This window comes from Homalodisca vitripennis, unplaced genomic scaffold, assembly GCF_021130785.1.
Source record: "Homalodisca vitripennis isolate AUS2020 unplaced genomic scaffold, UT_GWSS_2.1 ScUCBcl_3225;HRSCAF=8615, whole genome shotgun sequence".
NCBI classification, from domain to species: domain Eukaryota; kingdom Metazoa; phylum Arthropoda; class Insecta; order Hemiptera; family Cicadellidae; genus Homalodisca; species Homalodisca vitripennis.
The window spans coordinates 39,257-55,717 of NW_025779356.1; the positions used below are offsets into that span (position 1 = coordinate 39,257).

Sequence of the window (16,461 nt, forward strand, 5' to 3'; positions counted from 1 at the left end):
AACTGTGACAGCTAGGATCCACCCACTCGGTCAGCTAAATTTAACTTAGTTCCAGTGCTATGGAAACGCCCACAGTAGAGTCTTATTCAAAAGTAGGTAATTAGTAATGATGATCGTTTAAATACATCACATTCAGTAATAAACTTGTGTTCAATGCTATTTTATATTTCTTCGTGTCCAGTTGGAAGATATTTTTGACACCAGTAATTTTTTTGTACATAATTAATTCAACAATTTTGGTTCATATTATATAATACTTAACTGTTTTGTGGGCTGAAATTAAATATACATTTTTTTATTGTTTCTAACTTGCATGTTTGACAGTTAAATAAATCCATTTAATGGTCCATCAATGGTAGTGATGTATTAGTTTCTAACCCAGCAAGTTTGGCTCTATTTACAAAATTGAAGAATTAAGAATACATTTATTTTAATGATTCCAAAAAAATACACACCCAAGGTTGTCATGGAATGATTAGAGGATAAAAGTAATCTATCTTTGATCGAGGGAAGGAAGTTCCAGTTCAAGTTAAACACTATATTGATTGGATCAACAGAGATTTATGGAAGGAGAGGCCATTGTCGTGGTTAGTGTCGGAGTGATCAATTATCTATTGACAGTACATTGGCACTGGCATCGCTGTTATCAGCTGTCTGTGGTAATCAGCTGTCTGTGGTAGCGTGATGCAGTTGTGATATACTGATAATGTTTTTACTTCACAGGAAAACCTGCTATGAGTTACTGAGCAGATATGACACTTGCAGCACTCCCACCATGAATGTGAGTAGATTCTCAGTTACTTGTTTTTGTGTTTAACCAAAGAAAATAAACTGTTTTGATTCATCTATTTCAACTTCTTCTGTGTTCAAACTAATTAGCACAGTTGGGCGTATGCATTCCATAAGGTGTAACTCCTAAGTATTGTGTAAATTTGATCAGTACAATATTTATAAAAACATTTATAATCCATTATGAAATATTATCTAAAATTTTAATTGTATGTACGTATACAAAAACTTACTCTAAACCATTGTGATTTTAGAACTCATTAATGATGCTAATAATAATGAGTATAGAAAATAAAAATTCAGTTTGTTGTTAAATTAAATTCAGTTGTTAATAAATTTAAATTTTTATTTAGGAGGAGTGCAAATCCGTTGGTAGATTAAAGTTTGAAAATTATTTTCGATTTATCCATAAGTTATAGAAATGAAGTGAACAATAATAGTATCAAATACATAATTATTGTACACAAAATTAAGCATATTAAAGTTGTAAATATAAATGAATCGTTGTCTAAATAATAACGTATTGTCTGTTTTAATTTACTTCAATGCTGAGTTTTGTTCATGGAATTCGATTAGAAAAGCAATATATTTTAAATAAGTGCAGTTTTATTCAAGTACATAATCATTACAGTAGCAATATAGTTGAATTCTGTTCTGAATTACAAACCTACTTTGGTCGTCATAAAAATTTATATGACTAATAATGCTGACTATTGTATTGCATCAGACACCCATTGGTATCAAAGACTGTGTTTGGCACCATTGTCGTTCTCCACCATTTTGTGTTGTTATCCATAATTTCTTTGACGGTTCAGGTTTGTTTTGGTTGTTATAGAAGGTTGTATTTTTTTATCAAACTTATCATTTTTTGTAATTTATGCTCATTGAGAAAAGTAAAACTGAGGATGAAAACTTTTGAGATCATGGTACATTTATAGTAAAAGTTAGAAGCCATTTGGTTGCAATAGTACATGTGACGCCTGAGCCAAGTACATGTACTGAGGCAAGTGATAGTGATATAGTGAATACGATCATGTATCATTATTTAACTGTTTGAGTATTCTTTGAATTCTTATCAGTAAGTACGTTTCATTGATTTTTTTCAGCTAAAATCATTGTTTTAGAAAGACATAACAGAGAACTGATTAACCAGGATGAGGGGAAGAGTCAGAGCAGTACAAGTGGACAGTATTTATAAAAATGCTCCAAACAATGCACAAATTGAAACTAAACAATATCTTACAAAAACCTCAAAAGTTCAGTGTCTTAAACCATATGGCCATCCTTTCCCCAGTGTATGTTCACATTTTGAACAAGGACAAATTTGCCATTTTTTATGTCTTTTAAAGAACCTAATTGTTTAAATCAATGCATTGTTATAAACACTTTTTATAAGTACATTTTAATTTTATAAAAAAAATTACTTTTCATAAGATTAGTTGAAATCATTTAAAAGTAAAGATGTCTTATTTTACCAGGTGAAGTTAGGGTTAAAAAGACCTTTCTAACAGTTAACCTGGGGACCAACTGCTTAAAGGTGACTTCCAAACCACCACCAACGGCTGGGCAGGCGGGCTGCTTGCAAAGATAAGATCGCTCAGCGGTCACCCATCCAAGCAGCAGCCACGCTCGACATTGCTTGATCCGATTATCTTGCGATAACCATTGTACCCGCTATACTGCGTCATTGGCAAAGAACTTACTACTGATTAAAAATATTTATGTTTTCTAAAACAATTTTCTAAATCGTAGTCTTGTGTAGGCTTTTAAGATTGATTGATAGTAGTGCAACATTTATTAGTAAATTGTTGTGGCAATAAATATTTGTCCAGAATAGTTTATACTGAAATTCTTTTATGTGACAGGCTAGATAATTTAATTGGCTTATATGGCTTGTGGTCTTACAAACTTATTCTGTTCATCCCTTGTCCATATGATCTTGTATTAAAGAAATTATTTATGTAACCTAATGACTTCATTATAAGGAATTAAATAATTATAAATAAAATATTGGAAATTTGACATGTGATACAAAAAATGTAGTATATCAAATTCAGTGTAAACTATGTCCTAAAGACTACATCGGCTCTACACAACAAATAATTTAAGAATAAGAATGACAGGTCACCGTTATGATTTTAAGCATAATGATGAATCAAAACCATTAGTTATTCATAGTAAAATACACAAAGAATCTTTTGAAAATTTATATACAGTAAAACCAATACGATCAATACAAAATTCAAATACATCAAAATTAAGAAATTTAGAACAAGCATGTCAAATTGTCACAAAATCTAAATTCCCCTATGGATTAAATCTTCGATAAATTTGAATCATCTGGACACTCATCACATCTTTACACCCACAGTCTGAACATATGTTTATCATTTCAAGAATATTATGCTTATTAATTTATTTATCTGTTTACATGTATGTTTTTGATTATTTTATGTGTTTCGTTATGTTGTTTTGACCTGAAGAAGCGTAATGCGAAATATAGTTAATCAATATTAATATGTTGGCCTTTTTCTACATATATATATATACACACACACACACATGGTATACCTCCCTTTGATATTATTTTAATGAATCAGTCAAAAAATTAGTGAATTTGTTTCCATTAAACCGTTTGCTTGATACCTGTGCAGAGCATGACTCAGGCAAAGACACTAGTACGTCACCGGGTGGTGGCTGACACGGACTGTAGTGCGGAGGTGGGTGGAGACGCACAATGCTGCCATACGCCACCCTACACACCACGTATACGCTGGCCTGATCTGCTAGCCCAGGTGTTTGTGCATGGTGGTGCTCTCTATGGGATATTCCTCATGATTACAGCTGCTCGGTGGTATACGACACTCTGGGGTGCGTACATCTTGAATTTATCTGGTCTTTTGTACTTGTAGTGCGAGAAAAAATATCTTAGTGTTTCTATACAAAATGGAGTCCAGTAAAATGTTGTAGAATGTCTTTGAATTTTTTTTAGTAAATTTACATTAATAATTCAAGGTTTTAAATACCTAATTTTAGGATTTTATTTCAAGTAAATTGAAATTTTTGACTTTGTGAAGAGATTATGTTTGGCATATTTATAACAATTAGGCCTACATTTTGGCATCAAAATATCCTGAAACTATTTATATTAAACCTAACAAAAACTAAAATGTATGTTTCACCTTACTTTTGTCTAAGAATAAAATTTTAAAATACATCTGTAATTTTTTAGTGCAGGTTAGTTATGATAGACACTTCATCAGGATGATTTATACGTAGCCATGTTTTACTGTTATCTACATCAATTATCTGGAATTAGTCTTGAAGATTGAATGGTCTGTTGAAACATACAAGATAAGCAGTTTTACTTTAGAAGGTGATAGATAATAATAAACCTCTTCAAGTTCTGAATTGTGAAATTCATCATTGTATTGTACGTAACATGTTGTAATCAATCCACAGTGGTTGGCTCTAACTCTTGCAATAGTTTTAAATATTAATAATTATTTGAAAATATAAAAAACAACTTGTTTGCAGCAAAGCTATCATTTTATCTCAACTGTTACCTTCCACTTAAAAAAATAGTTTTGATGTCAATAATAGAACCTAGTATGCATGTTTACATATCAAATCCTAAAACTCTGACTTTTATATGATTTCTATTAATTTGTAGCTTTAATGTAGCCAACAAACTGTTCACAAGATCAATTAGTATATTTTTTATTTATGGCACTTTAAAATATTATATTTTCACAACAAACATCACAATAAAACCTGTTTTAATAACACTATCTTAATATTTTATAACACCATCTTGAAGTGATGTTATTGGTTTTCAAACCTAATGTTCAGCCAATTAAAGGCAAAGCCCTCACTCATTCACACATCACTAATTTTCCTAATAATCTTCCAAAATCTCTTAAAGTTATATAAAATCCATATAAAATGCTCTCAACAGAAAAAATACAAGATTCATCATGCGTTACTCTGACATACCTGTTTGTCCATAGGACATCTTGAGACTGAAATGAGCTATAGACTTGAAATTTTGCATGCAACCTCAGTGAAGCCTGTTATTAGACATATGGGGTAGCATACTCCTACCTTGTATATAGATTACAGATATTCGTGTTCTTCTTTTAATGCTAGCTATATATAAATACTAGGATCTATTTTAATCCCCCATTGGGTACATAGAATCTGTAACACCAATTGAAGCTAGAGGTACTTTTGCCTGAGCTTGAAATAATAAGGTGAAATAAAAAAAACTCTGATATGCTAACCAATCTACATTTTCTTTATATATGAATGAATACTTATTCTTGAAAGCAAGTTTTATCCACTACCGGCTTGCTAGACCTGACGTAGCTAGAGAAGACTACAAGAAGAGATAGAATAAGGAACGAAATAACCAGAGAAAGATTGAAGGTAGTTTCACTGCAAGAGACAATGGAAAGAAGAAGAATACAGTGGATGGGGCATGTGAAGAGGATGGGAGATAATAGAATGCCTAGAATAGCACTGGAGAAGGAGGAAAGAGGAAGAAGACCAAGAGGAAGACCGAGAGGAAGATGGGAGGACCAAGTGTGGAAAGACATAGAGAGAAGGGGACTACAGAAAATGCAGGTGGAGGAAGAGGAGACCTGGAATGACAGACAAAAGTGGAGGAGGCTGTGTACGATGACCCGTGATAAAGGAAACGTCGGATGATGATGATGATGATGAATGAATACGAGAGAATATATGAGAATAGTTCAAAATTAGTACAATTTCAAAGGATCGTAAAACTAATGTTGCAGTTAAATTAAATAGAAAAACAAGAAAAATGTAAGAATTATAGAGTATTATAAAATAAGTTATCATTTTTACATTATGGTTTATTGTAATTATGGCAATACCGAGAAAAAACATAATAATGATAATAATGTTTAATTATTTTACAACAGTAAATATAAATGAGAGAGTTTGAAAACAAGAATTCATGCCTGGTAAATATTAATTTCACTGAATGCCATCTTTCTCTCATCACTTTGATAATTTTATATTGGCTATTATTGATATCTAAATTATTGAGTATATCTAGAAGTTACATAGTGTGTCTGTTATCCATTTCCAGATAAGAGTGTATATTTCTAGGAACTGTTAACAGCACATCAAATATATTAAATATTGAAAAGCCAATTACAACTGCCTGACTCACCCACTGTTGCATGTCAAACGTCAATCATATTTATTACTTACTATATTGATTTGCTTTCCTCCTCAACTCTCTAGAATGTGAGAATGTCTTTGTCCAATTAGAAGTTGATTCTTGAAAGTAATACAAGGTGTGTCTTTTTTTTAAGTAAGAACCGTTTTGGTATATACAAAAAATAAAGTAAACGTCTTATACAAATTTTATTTTTATATGAAAGCCCACACTTTTATCGGGTTTTCTACAGAATTGCCATCAATATTAAGGCATGTAACATATTTAAAACAACATTTTGTATACTGTTGTCATAAAAGATTTCTGCCTGATTTGATCATTTTGACTCTATTTTTGTTGTTGACCCTTAATATGCTTCTTCTGATGAAAAATCAAATTGTAGTCACAGTGTACTAAATTTGGGCTATTTTGAGGATTACCAAATTGTTCATTACATAATGCTATCATTAAATCTTAATTCGTTTTGCCAGAGGGTAGTCTGAAAATTTTCCAGTCTCAATGTGAAGATGGCAGCACTCGTATTAAATTAAAAAGCTACTTTAATTTCATTGTTCATTTTTTGTTACTCACCAAAGTTTAAGAAATTTTGAATGCACAGTTTTTTATGTAACAGTTGTTTGAGTGAGTTTTCTTTGTGAAGATGGACTAAATCGAGTATCAAGCTGTCATTAAATATTTGTTTTTGAAAGGCAATATGCCTTAACAAATCAAAAGACGAGTTGGATTCTATGTATGGGGACTCTGTACCATCATTTACCACAGTAAAATTTCAGGCTGCTGAATTTAAACATGGCCTTAAGAGCTTAGCGAATGGAGAAGATAAACCTTTAGGACGTCTAAAAACTGCAGCTACCGATGAAAACATCGCCAAAGTTCACCAAATGGTGCTAGACGAACGCCGAATCAAAGTGAGAGAAATAGCAGATGTTATGAAGATGTCAAAAGAACGTGTTTATCACATATTGAATCAAATTTGGTTATGTAACACCAAAAACGTATTCAAATGAACATTTCTAACGCTCTTTCAGTGCAGTTTAGGCAAAATAAATCCAAGTTTTGGCGCCGATTAACTTGTAGATGAAACTTGGATACACCGTTATATGCCCAAAACAAAAATACAGTCCAAGCAGTGGAACTGGGAAGGGGGAACTGGCTTCATAAAAGGAAAAACATTTTTTTGGCTGAGTAAGTGATTGCGACTGTTTTTTTGGGATGGTCATGCAGTTATTTTAATAAAAAGGAAAAATGTATTATTGATTATTTTTAAAAAGGAAAAATCATTACAGGATCATACTATGCATTATTACTTGGCAAGCTGAAGGCAGAACTTGCAGAAAAACAGTTACATTTGCAGAGAAATAAAATCCTGTTTCACCAAGACAACAAAATGGTGAAAATTCATTAAATACGGTTTGAACTGCTTGATACCTTACTAACCAAGTCTAGCTCCAAGCAACTTCTTTTTTCCCTCATCTAAAAAATTGTGCTCGGAGGACAAAGATTTTCGTCAAATGAAGATCAATCAACTTCGTGAACAATTATTTTGCAGAGAAAAATGTTGAGTACTATTTGGACGGGTTACAGAGGTGGGAGCATCACTAGGAGAAGTGTGTAGAGTTACAAGAAGACCATGTTGAAATATTTTGTGTTAGTTAGGTCAGAAATTTTTCAGACCACCCTTGTATATAATGGCACGTACTTCACAGTTGGGGGGATTCTTAATTGACAGGGGCATTTGAAATATGCACAGATATAATGATTGATGTTTGTCGTCATTGTGTCTGTGGCTTGCTTAAAGATGAAGGTAGATAGTGCACAAGCGCAGGACAACAACGGAAGCACTGCTGAAGCAGAATTTAGAAACTGTACTCATTTAAGAGACACACCTCTTATTTTAATTCAGAAAAGGATTTTTACATAAGGAGATAGACAAGTTATAGTCTATCAAGATCTTAGTTAGGAAAGTTTTAGTAGTTGAGTTTAGTCTCCTACACTGCCTGAGAGGTACTCGAAGAGAGAGCAAGCTCTCAATCTTCAACTGAGTACGCTGTTACACAGTGACAGCTGAAATCTGCTGCCAATCTGTGTCTGAAGAGACGAAAATAAAGTTGAAACAGCTTTACTAGTCGGAGTATCTACTCCTTTACTCTCAGGCTTTCGCAAAAGAGTCAAGTGCATACTAAGAGAGTGGTCTCCCCTAAGCTTAGCAGTCAATATAATTGGGGGTGGCTTAGTTTTTGAAACAGGAACTGAGACTGGTTTAAAGTCAAAAACAAGGAATGAATTCCAATGTTTAGATTACAGTCTGAAAATTCATACAGTGAGCAGGAATGCATGAGCACAACCTGACAGGTGATTCACCCTCCCAAGCACAGACCTCTGTGCTTGAGCTGGCAATGATATTCAACTTCGTGTTAGGTGCGTACAGCGTACTCAGATGAAGATTAAGAGCTTGTTCTCTCTTTGAGTACCATCCCAGCCAGTGTAGGAGACTAAACTCAACTACTAAAGTAAATTAACTATATTTTTATATAAATTTGAAACTTATTTTTCTACTTAATCGCTTATTATACCCGCACGTAATCTGTGACCGTTGCACTTTTTTTATCATAATCATCAAAGAATGTTAGTGCTACACCCAGTCTCTGCTTTTTTGTGGTCATCCTTAGAATTTTCAGAACCCACCTAGCAAAATATTTGTGGTATCCAAGCTTTTCACTACAATTTCACACTTTGTATTTTGCAAAATTTGGAGAATATAGTTTGAAAGTTCTGCAATCGTGAAACAATTGTATTAATGTTGATGTTGATTTTCATCACTGCTAGGCCTACAACTGTGGTCCTTATCATGAACATTGGTATAGCTATTTTTTTTTTTTTTTTTTTTTAATTAATATCCCACTGCCTTAATTAGCACATCGCAAAATTGGTGATAAAATAATAGGTTTGCAGTTTTTTACAGAAAACCCCTAATCCAAGAGTGCACATCACATTTCTAGTTAAAGACCAAAATATGTACAGAATAATAATTGCACTCAAGATTACAACTATCTAAATTTGATAGGACCAAGTCTATTTAGAATAATCAAAATTTTAGATAAAGCAGACTGTTATTAGAATTTTACAAGATAAGATTATTTTTATACTAAGGAGTGGGGTGTACACATAATAGATTATCATCAAATCCTAAAGGATTCATGCTCTATACTTTCTTGACAATCCATGTAATTAAAAGTAATCCAATCTAATTAAGTAAATTTTGTTGTAGCATTTGGACTGGTGTACACATCAGGGTTTGGTATCACTGCTGGAGCTCACAGACTATGGTCACACCGGGCTTACAAGGCAACTTGGCCCCTCCGTCTGATCCTAGTTTTTCTATTTACCATCGCTGGCCAGGTAAGAAGTTAATAGCTTGTTCTGTACGTGTATTATCTTGCCATATTCAACCTCTGATCTCATGCCATGACAGCCCGACACTTGGGGGAGGGGGAATCGCGCTGTAGAAATCCATCAGAGAATGTGCCATTTTTATTAAACATTATGAGTGATGATGTGAGTGAATCATGTAAAGTTTAAAGATGGCTGAATGTGAAGGATCAATTCAAGAATTGTCAAAGCTGAAGCTATTTGGCAATTTTTGTGGGTATCAGTCAACATTTTTGGCTTTGTACACCACTTAAGTACAATATCTAACTCCATCACTCATGGTTTCTTCGTAAACATGACACATTCTCCAATGGGTTACAGCTGCATTATTCCCTTCTGCTTGCAGGAAATGAATAAAACTCCTCAATTTACATTTGGCGGAAGAGGTGGCCATGTTTATGCGATTGCTGCTTAGTGTAGACTGGCTACTTGAACTCAGCAATGACAAATGTTGTAACAGAGCATGCGATCGACTATTGCCTACACCGCAGGTCTGTCACATGTCTGACCGTCATGGAGTGAGATCAGAGATTGAAAAATAAACTGCCCTTCTATATTGCAAAAAATTGTACTTAAACTTACATTAATTTCTCTTAATTCCTGTTATTGCATTTCCTTTTTATTATTTACCATCAAATGTGATTTTCCTCAAATGCTGTTATTACTGGATGTAATTGATGCTGGTGATAGGTATTATAATTCAAATTAAAGAAATGTAATAGTTCAAAACTAAATGTTATATTAACTAGTGTTTATTACCACAAAGATTGTTTGTTTAGTTTGTTTTTGAAACATTTTATTTTTAGTCTAAAGTCAAAAAAGTAAAAAGTCTTTATTACCTGAACATTAAGTACAGTAATTTTGTCAAGTTTTACATTAGAATATATTGTAAAACTACCTATATTGTTAGCTACCAGGTAGTGTTGAATCGTTTACTGTTAATGTCAAATATATTACATGTTTACATTTTTGCCAAAATGCCAATGACCAATATATTGTACATTTGCCTTTTTTAATGATACTGGTATTTATGTGTAAAAGCAGTATTGTGGAGCAAGGTGTAATGAGAAGATCATTTGAAGCATTTAAGATTTATATTTTCATCCATCTTAAGTAATTATGTTAATGGCAATGTTTACAATACAGAATTTTTGTGAAGTCGATTGGCTTGTAATCTATGTACAATGTTACCAGGTTTAGTATTGAATTCACAGTAAGATCTTAAGCTCAAACCCCTAGGAAATTATTTTATTTTAATTATTTTAAAGAGCATCATGGAAGATTGAGATTCCTTAAAGTGACATAAGAGTGCATTGGTAAAATTGTTATTGTTTCAACAATAGCAGACTTTAAAGAATTAATTTGTGTTCGTTTAGCAATGCAAAACCCAAATGCATTAGAAAAAAGTGAATAATCCCATGTTTAAATTTAAGGGAATCTCTTGACAACTTGGAACTAACTCATTATAGCAATATGTCAGTCTATGGCACTTGATGGAGAGGTTTTTGTTTCAAACAATGAAATTATCGCTCCTGTAGCAATGTACAGTACTGCCCTATTATCTCCACACTCACTTCCATTCATGCCAAAACAGTACCCTATCTCTCTGAAGAGAAATAATCCCACACAGAGTGTCATACTAGTACATGTGTGGGATTGGCAAGATAAACTATGTTTTGTTTACCATGTGTTGTACACAAAATTTAGAAAAATGTTACATTCTTAAATGACAACTGTGCTATCTCATCGTCCTTTAGTGTGGTTGAGCCTATGATATGATTACAGAGGCATGTGTACGCATGGGCACTGGACCACAGGATACACCACAAGTTTAGTGAGACCGACTCCGATCCCCATGATGCACGTCGGGGTTTCTGGTTCTCCCATGTTGGCTGGCTGGTGCTCACTCCTCATCCTGCCGTAGAGGCACGGCGGAGTGCCGTCGACATGTCAGATCTCGACAGTGATCCTATCGTTGTCTGGCAGCGGAGGTTAGCCCAATCATTCTAAGGAGATAATTTGATTTTGACAATTTTACGACCAGCTCAAAGATTTCTAACGTGTTATGCTTTTATTTTTTTATTTATCAAATACCGACGTACAGTACATTTATAATGAGAAATTAAACCGATACAATAATGTATTGAAGGGCCTAACAGTATGTAATGAAAGAAGTAGTGTAGAAAAGGAAGTAGACATACAGACTACTCTTTTTCTTTTTGACCTTCAAATCAATAGATCTCTTCCTTGAATCAAGAGGAATCTAGGTACAAGTTTCAAGCCTCTTAAATTTCTATCAAGAGTTATTGCACATATGGGCTGATACACAGACAGATTGCACTTTGACCTTTTGACCCCAAAATCCAAACATTCTTGTCTCTATAATTTTTCTATCAAGATTTATCACAAAGACAGGCAAGTAGACCTCCTGGGGGAGGACTGCCGTTTGATCTTTTAACCTCAAAATCAATAGGATTCTTCCTTGGACCAAGGTGATCCTACATACTAAGTTCCAAGTCTAGGGTTTTTCTACGAAGAGACAGATGGAAAACCACAAATTTCAAGTAGGCCTTCTTGGATCTTTAATGATGAATGACTGATAAGAAGTTTCAATGTGGAACTGATGAGTAAGGTAAAGTCTTGTTAATAGTTTGGTCAACAGATTTTTAACATATATCATTGTAACTAAATACAATTAGTTATGTTGAGCATTCAGAGTCCTATTCACAAGCATTGTCTTGTCTTTAGTGGTAGCCTGCTGAAACTATGTTTCCAGTGGCAAATTTTATCCTCTGAGTAGGTACTTCCTATGTCTTCCAAGGGGTTTGTGCGAATACTAATGGGGTAGGTTAGGGAGACTTTCCAGCCTCAATACTAGATGTCCAAACAGAGGAACACCCCCAATACCTTTATTTATTATTTATAATTTTATGGCCTACATTGGACCACTTTAGTCACTTTATATTTTCTAGTCTTTCTTCTTTTATCCACCCAATATTTCTTCATCCTTTCCGAGCGTAATTTCCTTTCCTCCTCCGGAACCACTCTTCCTATTCGTTGTTTGTTTCTTTTCAGCTGTAGTGTAGAGTATTTGTCATTCAATATCTTCAATGTGTTTGTCTTGTGTTTTAAATCCTCTACTGTAATTTTGTAACTCTCTCATATCTTCTTTTAATTCTGTGATCCATTTAATGTCACTTTTACTATACCACAGTTTTTTCTACTATTTTCCTGCTAATTCTATTTTCAGGTGTTCTTAAACAAATGCCCCAGGAATGATATTCGTTTCTTTTTAATTATACTTGTAATGGGTTCTATATTTTTGTAGACTGTTTCATTGGAAGCTAGTCTCCAAACTCCGTCTACTTGATAGTTTTTGTTTAAGCAAGTTCTGACTATTCTTCTCTCCATCTTAAGAACCTTATCTATTGCAATAGTATTTGTTGTTTTAAATATTGTTTCACTTGCGTATGTAATTTGTGGCAGAGCAACTGTTTTGTAGTGTCTTAATTTTGTATTTATTGAAAGACATTTTTTATTATACGTATTCTTAGTAGCATGTTTAATCTTAGTTAGTTTGTCTATTTTACTTTGCCAAGATGGTTTTTTTCATTCAGGTTATAAGTGATTACTTCTCCTAAGTATTTAAATTTCTGCACAATTTTTATATTGTGGTTGTCCAACCTTATTTTATTTGCAAGTGGAGGCTGCGTTAATAAAACTTCTGTTTTTTTCAAACGATATCTTTAAACCAATTTTCTGAGCTATATCTTGTAAAGATTTAATTTGCTGTTTTGTTTCCTGAATGTCATTGGCCAAAAGAGCTAAGTCATCAGCAAACCCCAGACAGTTCAGATTAATGTTGGCCCTTTGATATCCAATCTTTATGTTTTTTTTGGTTATTTCTTTCCCATTCCCTCATGACGTACTCTAATGCACAGTTAAAAAGAAGCGGTGATAATCCATCACCTTGTCTTAAGCCAGTCTTTATCTGAAATGGTTCTGAAAGTTCTCCTCTAAACTTTATTTTAGACTTTGTATTAGTTAATGTTAGCTATTAATTTAATTAATTTGGGGTGAAGTCCAAAATGTCTCAGTATTTTTAATAGTGATATTCTATGAATGGAATCATAGGCTTTCTGGAAATCAACAAATGTTATCGAGAGTTGTTTATTTTGTTTTCTATAATATGCCATAATTAACTTTAGTGTAATTATTTGCTCTGTACAACTTCTCCAAGGCCTGAATCCTCCTTGGTATTCTCCAAGTTCTTGATCTAGTTGGTCCTTAATCCTGTTGTAGAGAATCTTTGAAAAAATCTTATAAGTACAATCGAGGAGTGATATACCTCTATATAGGTATATAGAGGAACACCCCCAATACCTCTAGTGTAATAAAATGTTTTCATAGTGAGATTAAGTTTAATAAAACAGACTAACAATATCCTGTATTCTTTATATCTGCAATATATTGTATTCCTAAGGTGATGAATAAAGTAAACTTCACTTTTAAAAAACCAAATCATAGCAGCCTTTTAATCTTTACAACGGAATAAGTTTTGCTTTTTCTGTTAACTACAATTTTTTTTTTTGTTGTCAATTCACTCCTTAGTGTAACATGACTCGAAGATGAGTAAAACAATTTGTAGAGAGATATGCTGAAGTAAGAAGCAGCTAATTTGTAGGAGCAATAATGTGGTACCTTCAAATGTAACTGATAACTGCATTTCCCCTTTGGGTGCTCTTTCATCGCTGTGTAACTATGCGGAAAGTGCCAGGCAATGATCCATTGTTTGTTAATAAATTATCTAGGAAATCATTTTGAACACCATTTATAAGGTATAGAAATTGGAATAAAATATTAGCAAAGAGCAATTAAAATGTTTCATTTTTACGAAGATTAAATAAACAAATATTGCATTTTCTGTCTTATTTTTCGAATGTATTGATTTCATTAAACATTAATTTATTAAACTTTCTGTTTGTTTAATATTAGCCTATTTTACATTATTCTCTTCAGAATTAAATTCTCTAAAAGTTTTGGTAAAAGGTCTAAACCAAACATGTTTTTCGAGACCGAATTTTGCATATTTTGTCTGATATCTCAGAAATGGGTGGTCTTACTGGTCTGGGACCAATTTATTCAATTTTTCAGTTCATTTTACATAAAATCCAATAAATGTAACAACTATTTTTATACCATAAAAATCAGATTCACTTTATTTTCGTTTTTTGTTAGCCGTAGCTTGCTAACAAAGCATTTGTTTATATGAACTTTTTTTCATTATTTTCTTGAGAGGAAACCACCTGAGAAGTTTTTCAGGTTATTTGTGGGACACCCTGTATAATGTATATACTTTTTGGAAAAATCCAAATAAGTATGAAGTCTACATGTAGAAGATATGAAACAAGAGAAATGTGAGTACATAATATGTTGTTCACTGACTTTGTTGTAGACCACCAGTAGGCCTACTGCAAAATGCTTTTTTTTATTATGTACATCATATAAAAAAATGTTATGTAACTACTGTATTCCTAAAAAATGTTACAATAATTTTTTTCTCACATTTATAACATTATAACAAATAAAAAAGTGTACCCACAGTACAATTTGTTTTATTTAATTTGTTTTAAAAACATCAAAGTAAAAAAGAATCCTTATAACCAACAGGGCAATATTGTGGATAAAACAGCTTCTACTTAGTTTTTCAGTTTGGAACAAAGTTAAATTAAATTTCCTTTACATTTTAAAAAGATATTGACTGTATGTATGTATGTATGAAAATAGTAATATCTCTCTTTTTTATTCTCCATTGTTATGCTTACAGGCTGTATATATATCACTTGCCATTCTATGTATTTTTATATTGTATTATACTCGTATTTTCATAGTTTCATGTTTTGCTTGTAGGTTATACATCCCACTGTTTGCCATTCTATGCATTGGCCTGCCAGTCCTCACCCCATGGTACTACTGGAACGAGGATCTGTGGATTTCATTCTTTGTCAACTTCAACTTCCGCTTCTCTTTCACACTTAATATGGCTTTTGCTGTAAACAGTTTCGCCCACATGTATGGTGCTCGACCATATGACAAGTAAGTTTCTAACATACTGTATTTATTACTATTATTTAACCATTTAAAACCATTCAAAATACAGCCATGCAGCTCCATTTGTACTAGAGAATATGTACACAGTGTCATCTCATTGGATAACATCTTTTGTAGCTTGCACTTTTTCTGCTATGATTCAGCCCTTATTACGTAAGATTTAAAGATGTTGCTATTTTTAATGTCAAAGTATATTTTCATAGTATAGTTAGCTATGTTGACTATTTGATATCAAAATAGCAAGAGAACAAATCAGCTGTAAGTGGGTAGGCCTAGCATAAGTGACTTTAATTTCATACTTTTGAATAACTTTGTTACAAATCTTATTTTAAATATAATGTTTATATACATAAACACTACAAATGTTACAAATGCTAAAATGCTAAACGAAAATAACAATTTAAAAAATTAATACTATTATTAATTAGGTTTAACCCATTGGCCTCGTATTGTGGAATGGTTCCAACAGCTAGATTGGGCTCTAAAGTTTTGTCACAGAACCGTTCCATGACAATTACAGTGCCCGTGGTTGGCAATTGACGACTAGTCATGGCGTCACTATTTCAGTTATTATAGTATGTAAACTCGTATCAATGGGCACCATTGCAAACATCAGAATCTGTCCAGTCTACAGACAGTTTTTTTCAGTAGTGATGAGTGGATGGATGATGCAATCAGCTGTTTATAGAGTGGAATTTATTTTCAAGTCTTGCTATAGCCCGGCACAGTTGTTAACTGTATTGGTTATTTTGTTAATTTATTACTGTAATACAGGGTCATCGAAAAATAATGCCTAGATTTTAAATAATAACTGTCATAAAAAAACTATTAAAGGTAATTTAAAGGTTGTAGTCTTAAAATGTGCGGAAAAAAATAAAGTTTTTTTTTTCATACCTTAGTATGTTTCAATGTGAGCACCGTTC

General features: G+C 32.8%; 1 protein-coding gene across 3 annotated transcripts in view; it reads left to right on the forward strand.

Annotated features, from left to right (window-relative positions):
- LOC124372444 (acyl-CoA Delta-9 desaturase-like) overlaps positions 1-15,523 on the forward strand; it is a gene marked incomplete at its 3' end in the record, with an annotated part of 40,445 nt that extends 24,922 nt beyond the window's left edge. For 2 of the 3 annotated variants that reach the window (XM_046830846.1, XM_046830845.1), the window contains 5 exon segments: positions 724-781; positions 3,444-3,660; positions 9,267-9,397; positions 11,213-11,418; positions 15,338-15,523. In XM_046830846.1, coding sequence (XP_046686802.1) covers positions 776-781; positions 3,444-3,660; positions 9,267-9,397; positions 11,213-11,418; positions 15,338-15,523 — 746 coding nt within the window. 3 annotated transcript variants of the gene reach the window in all.
- Between the last annotated feature and the right edge of the window lie 938 nt (positions 15,524-16,461).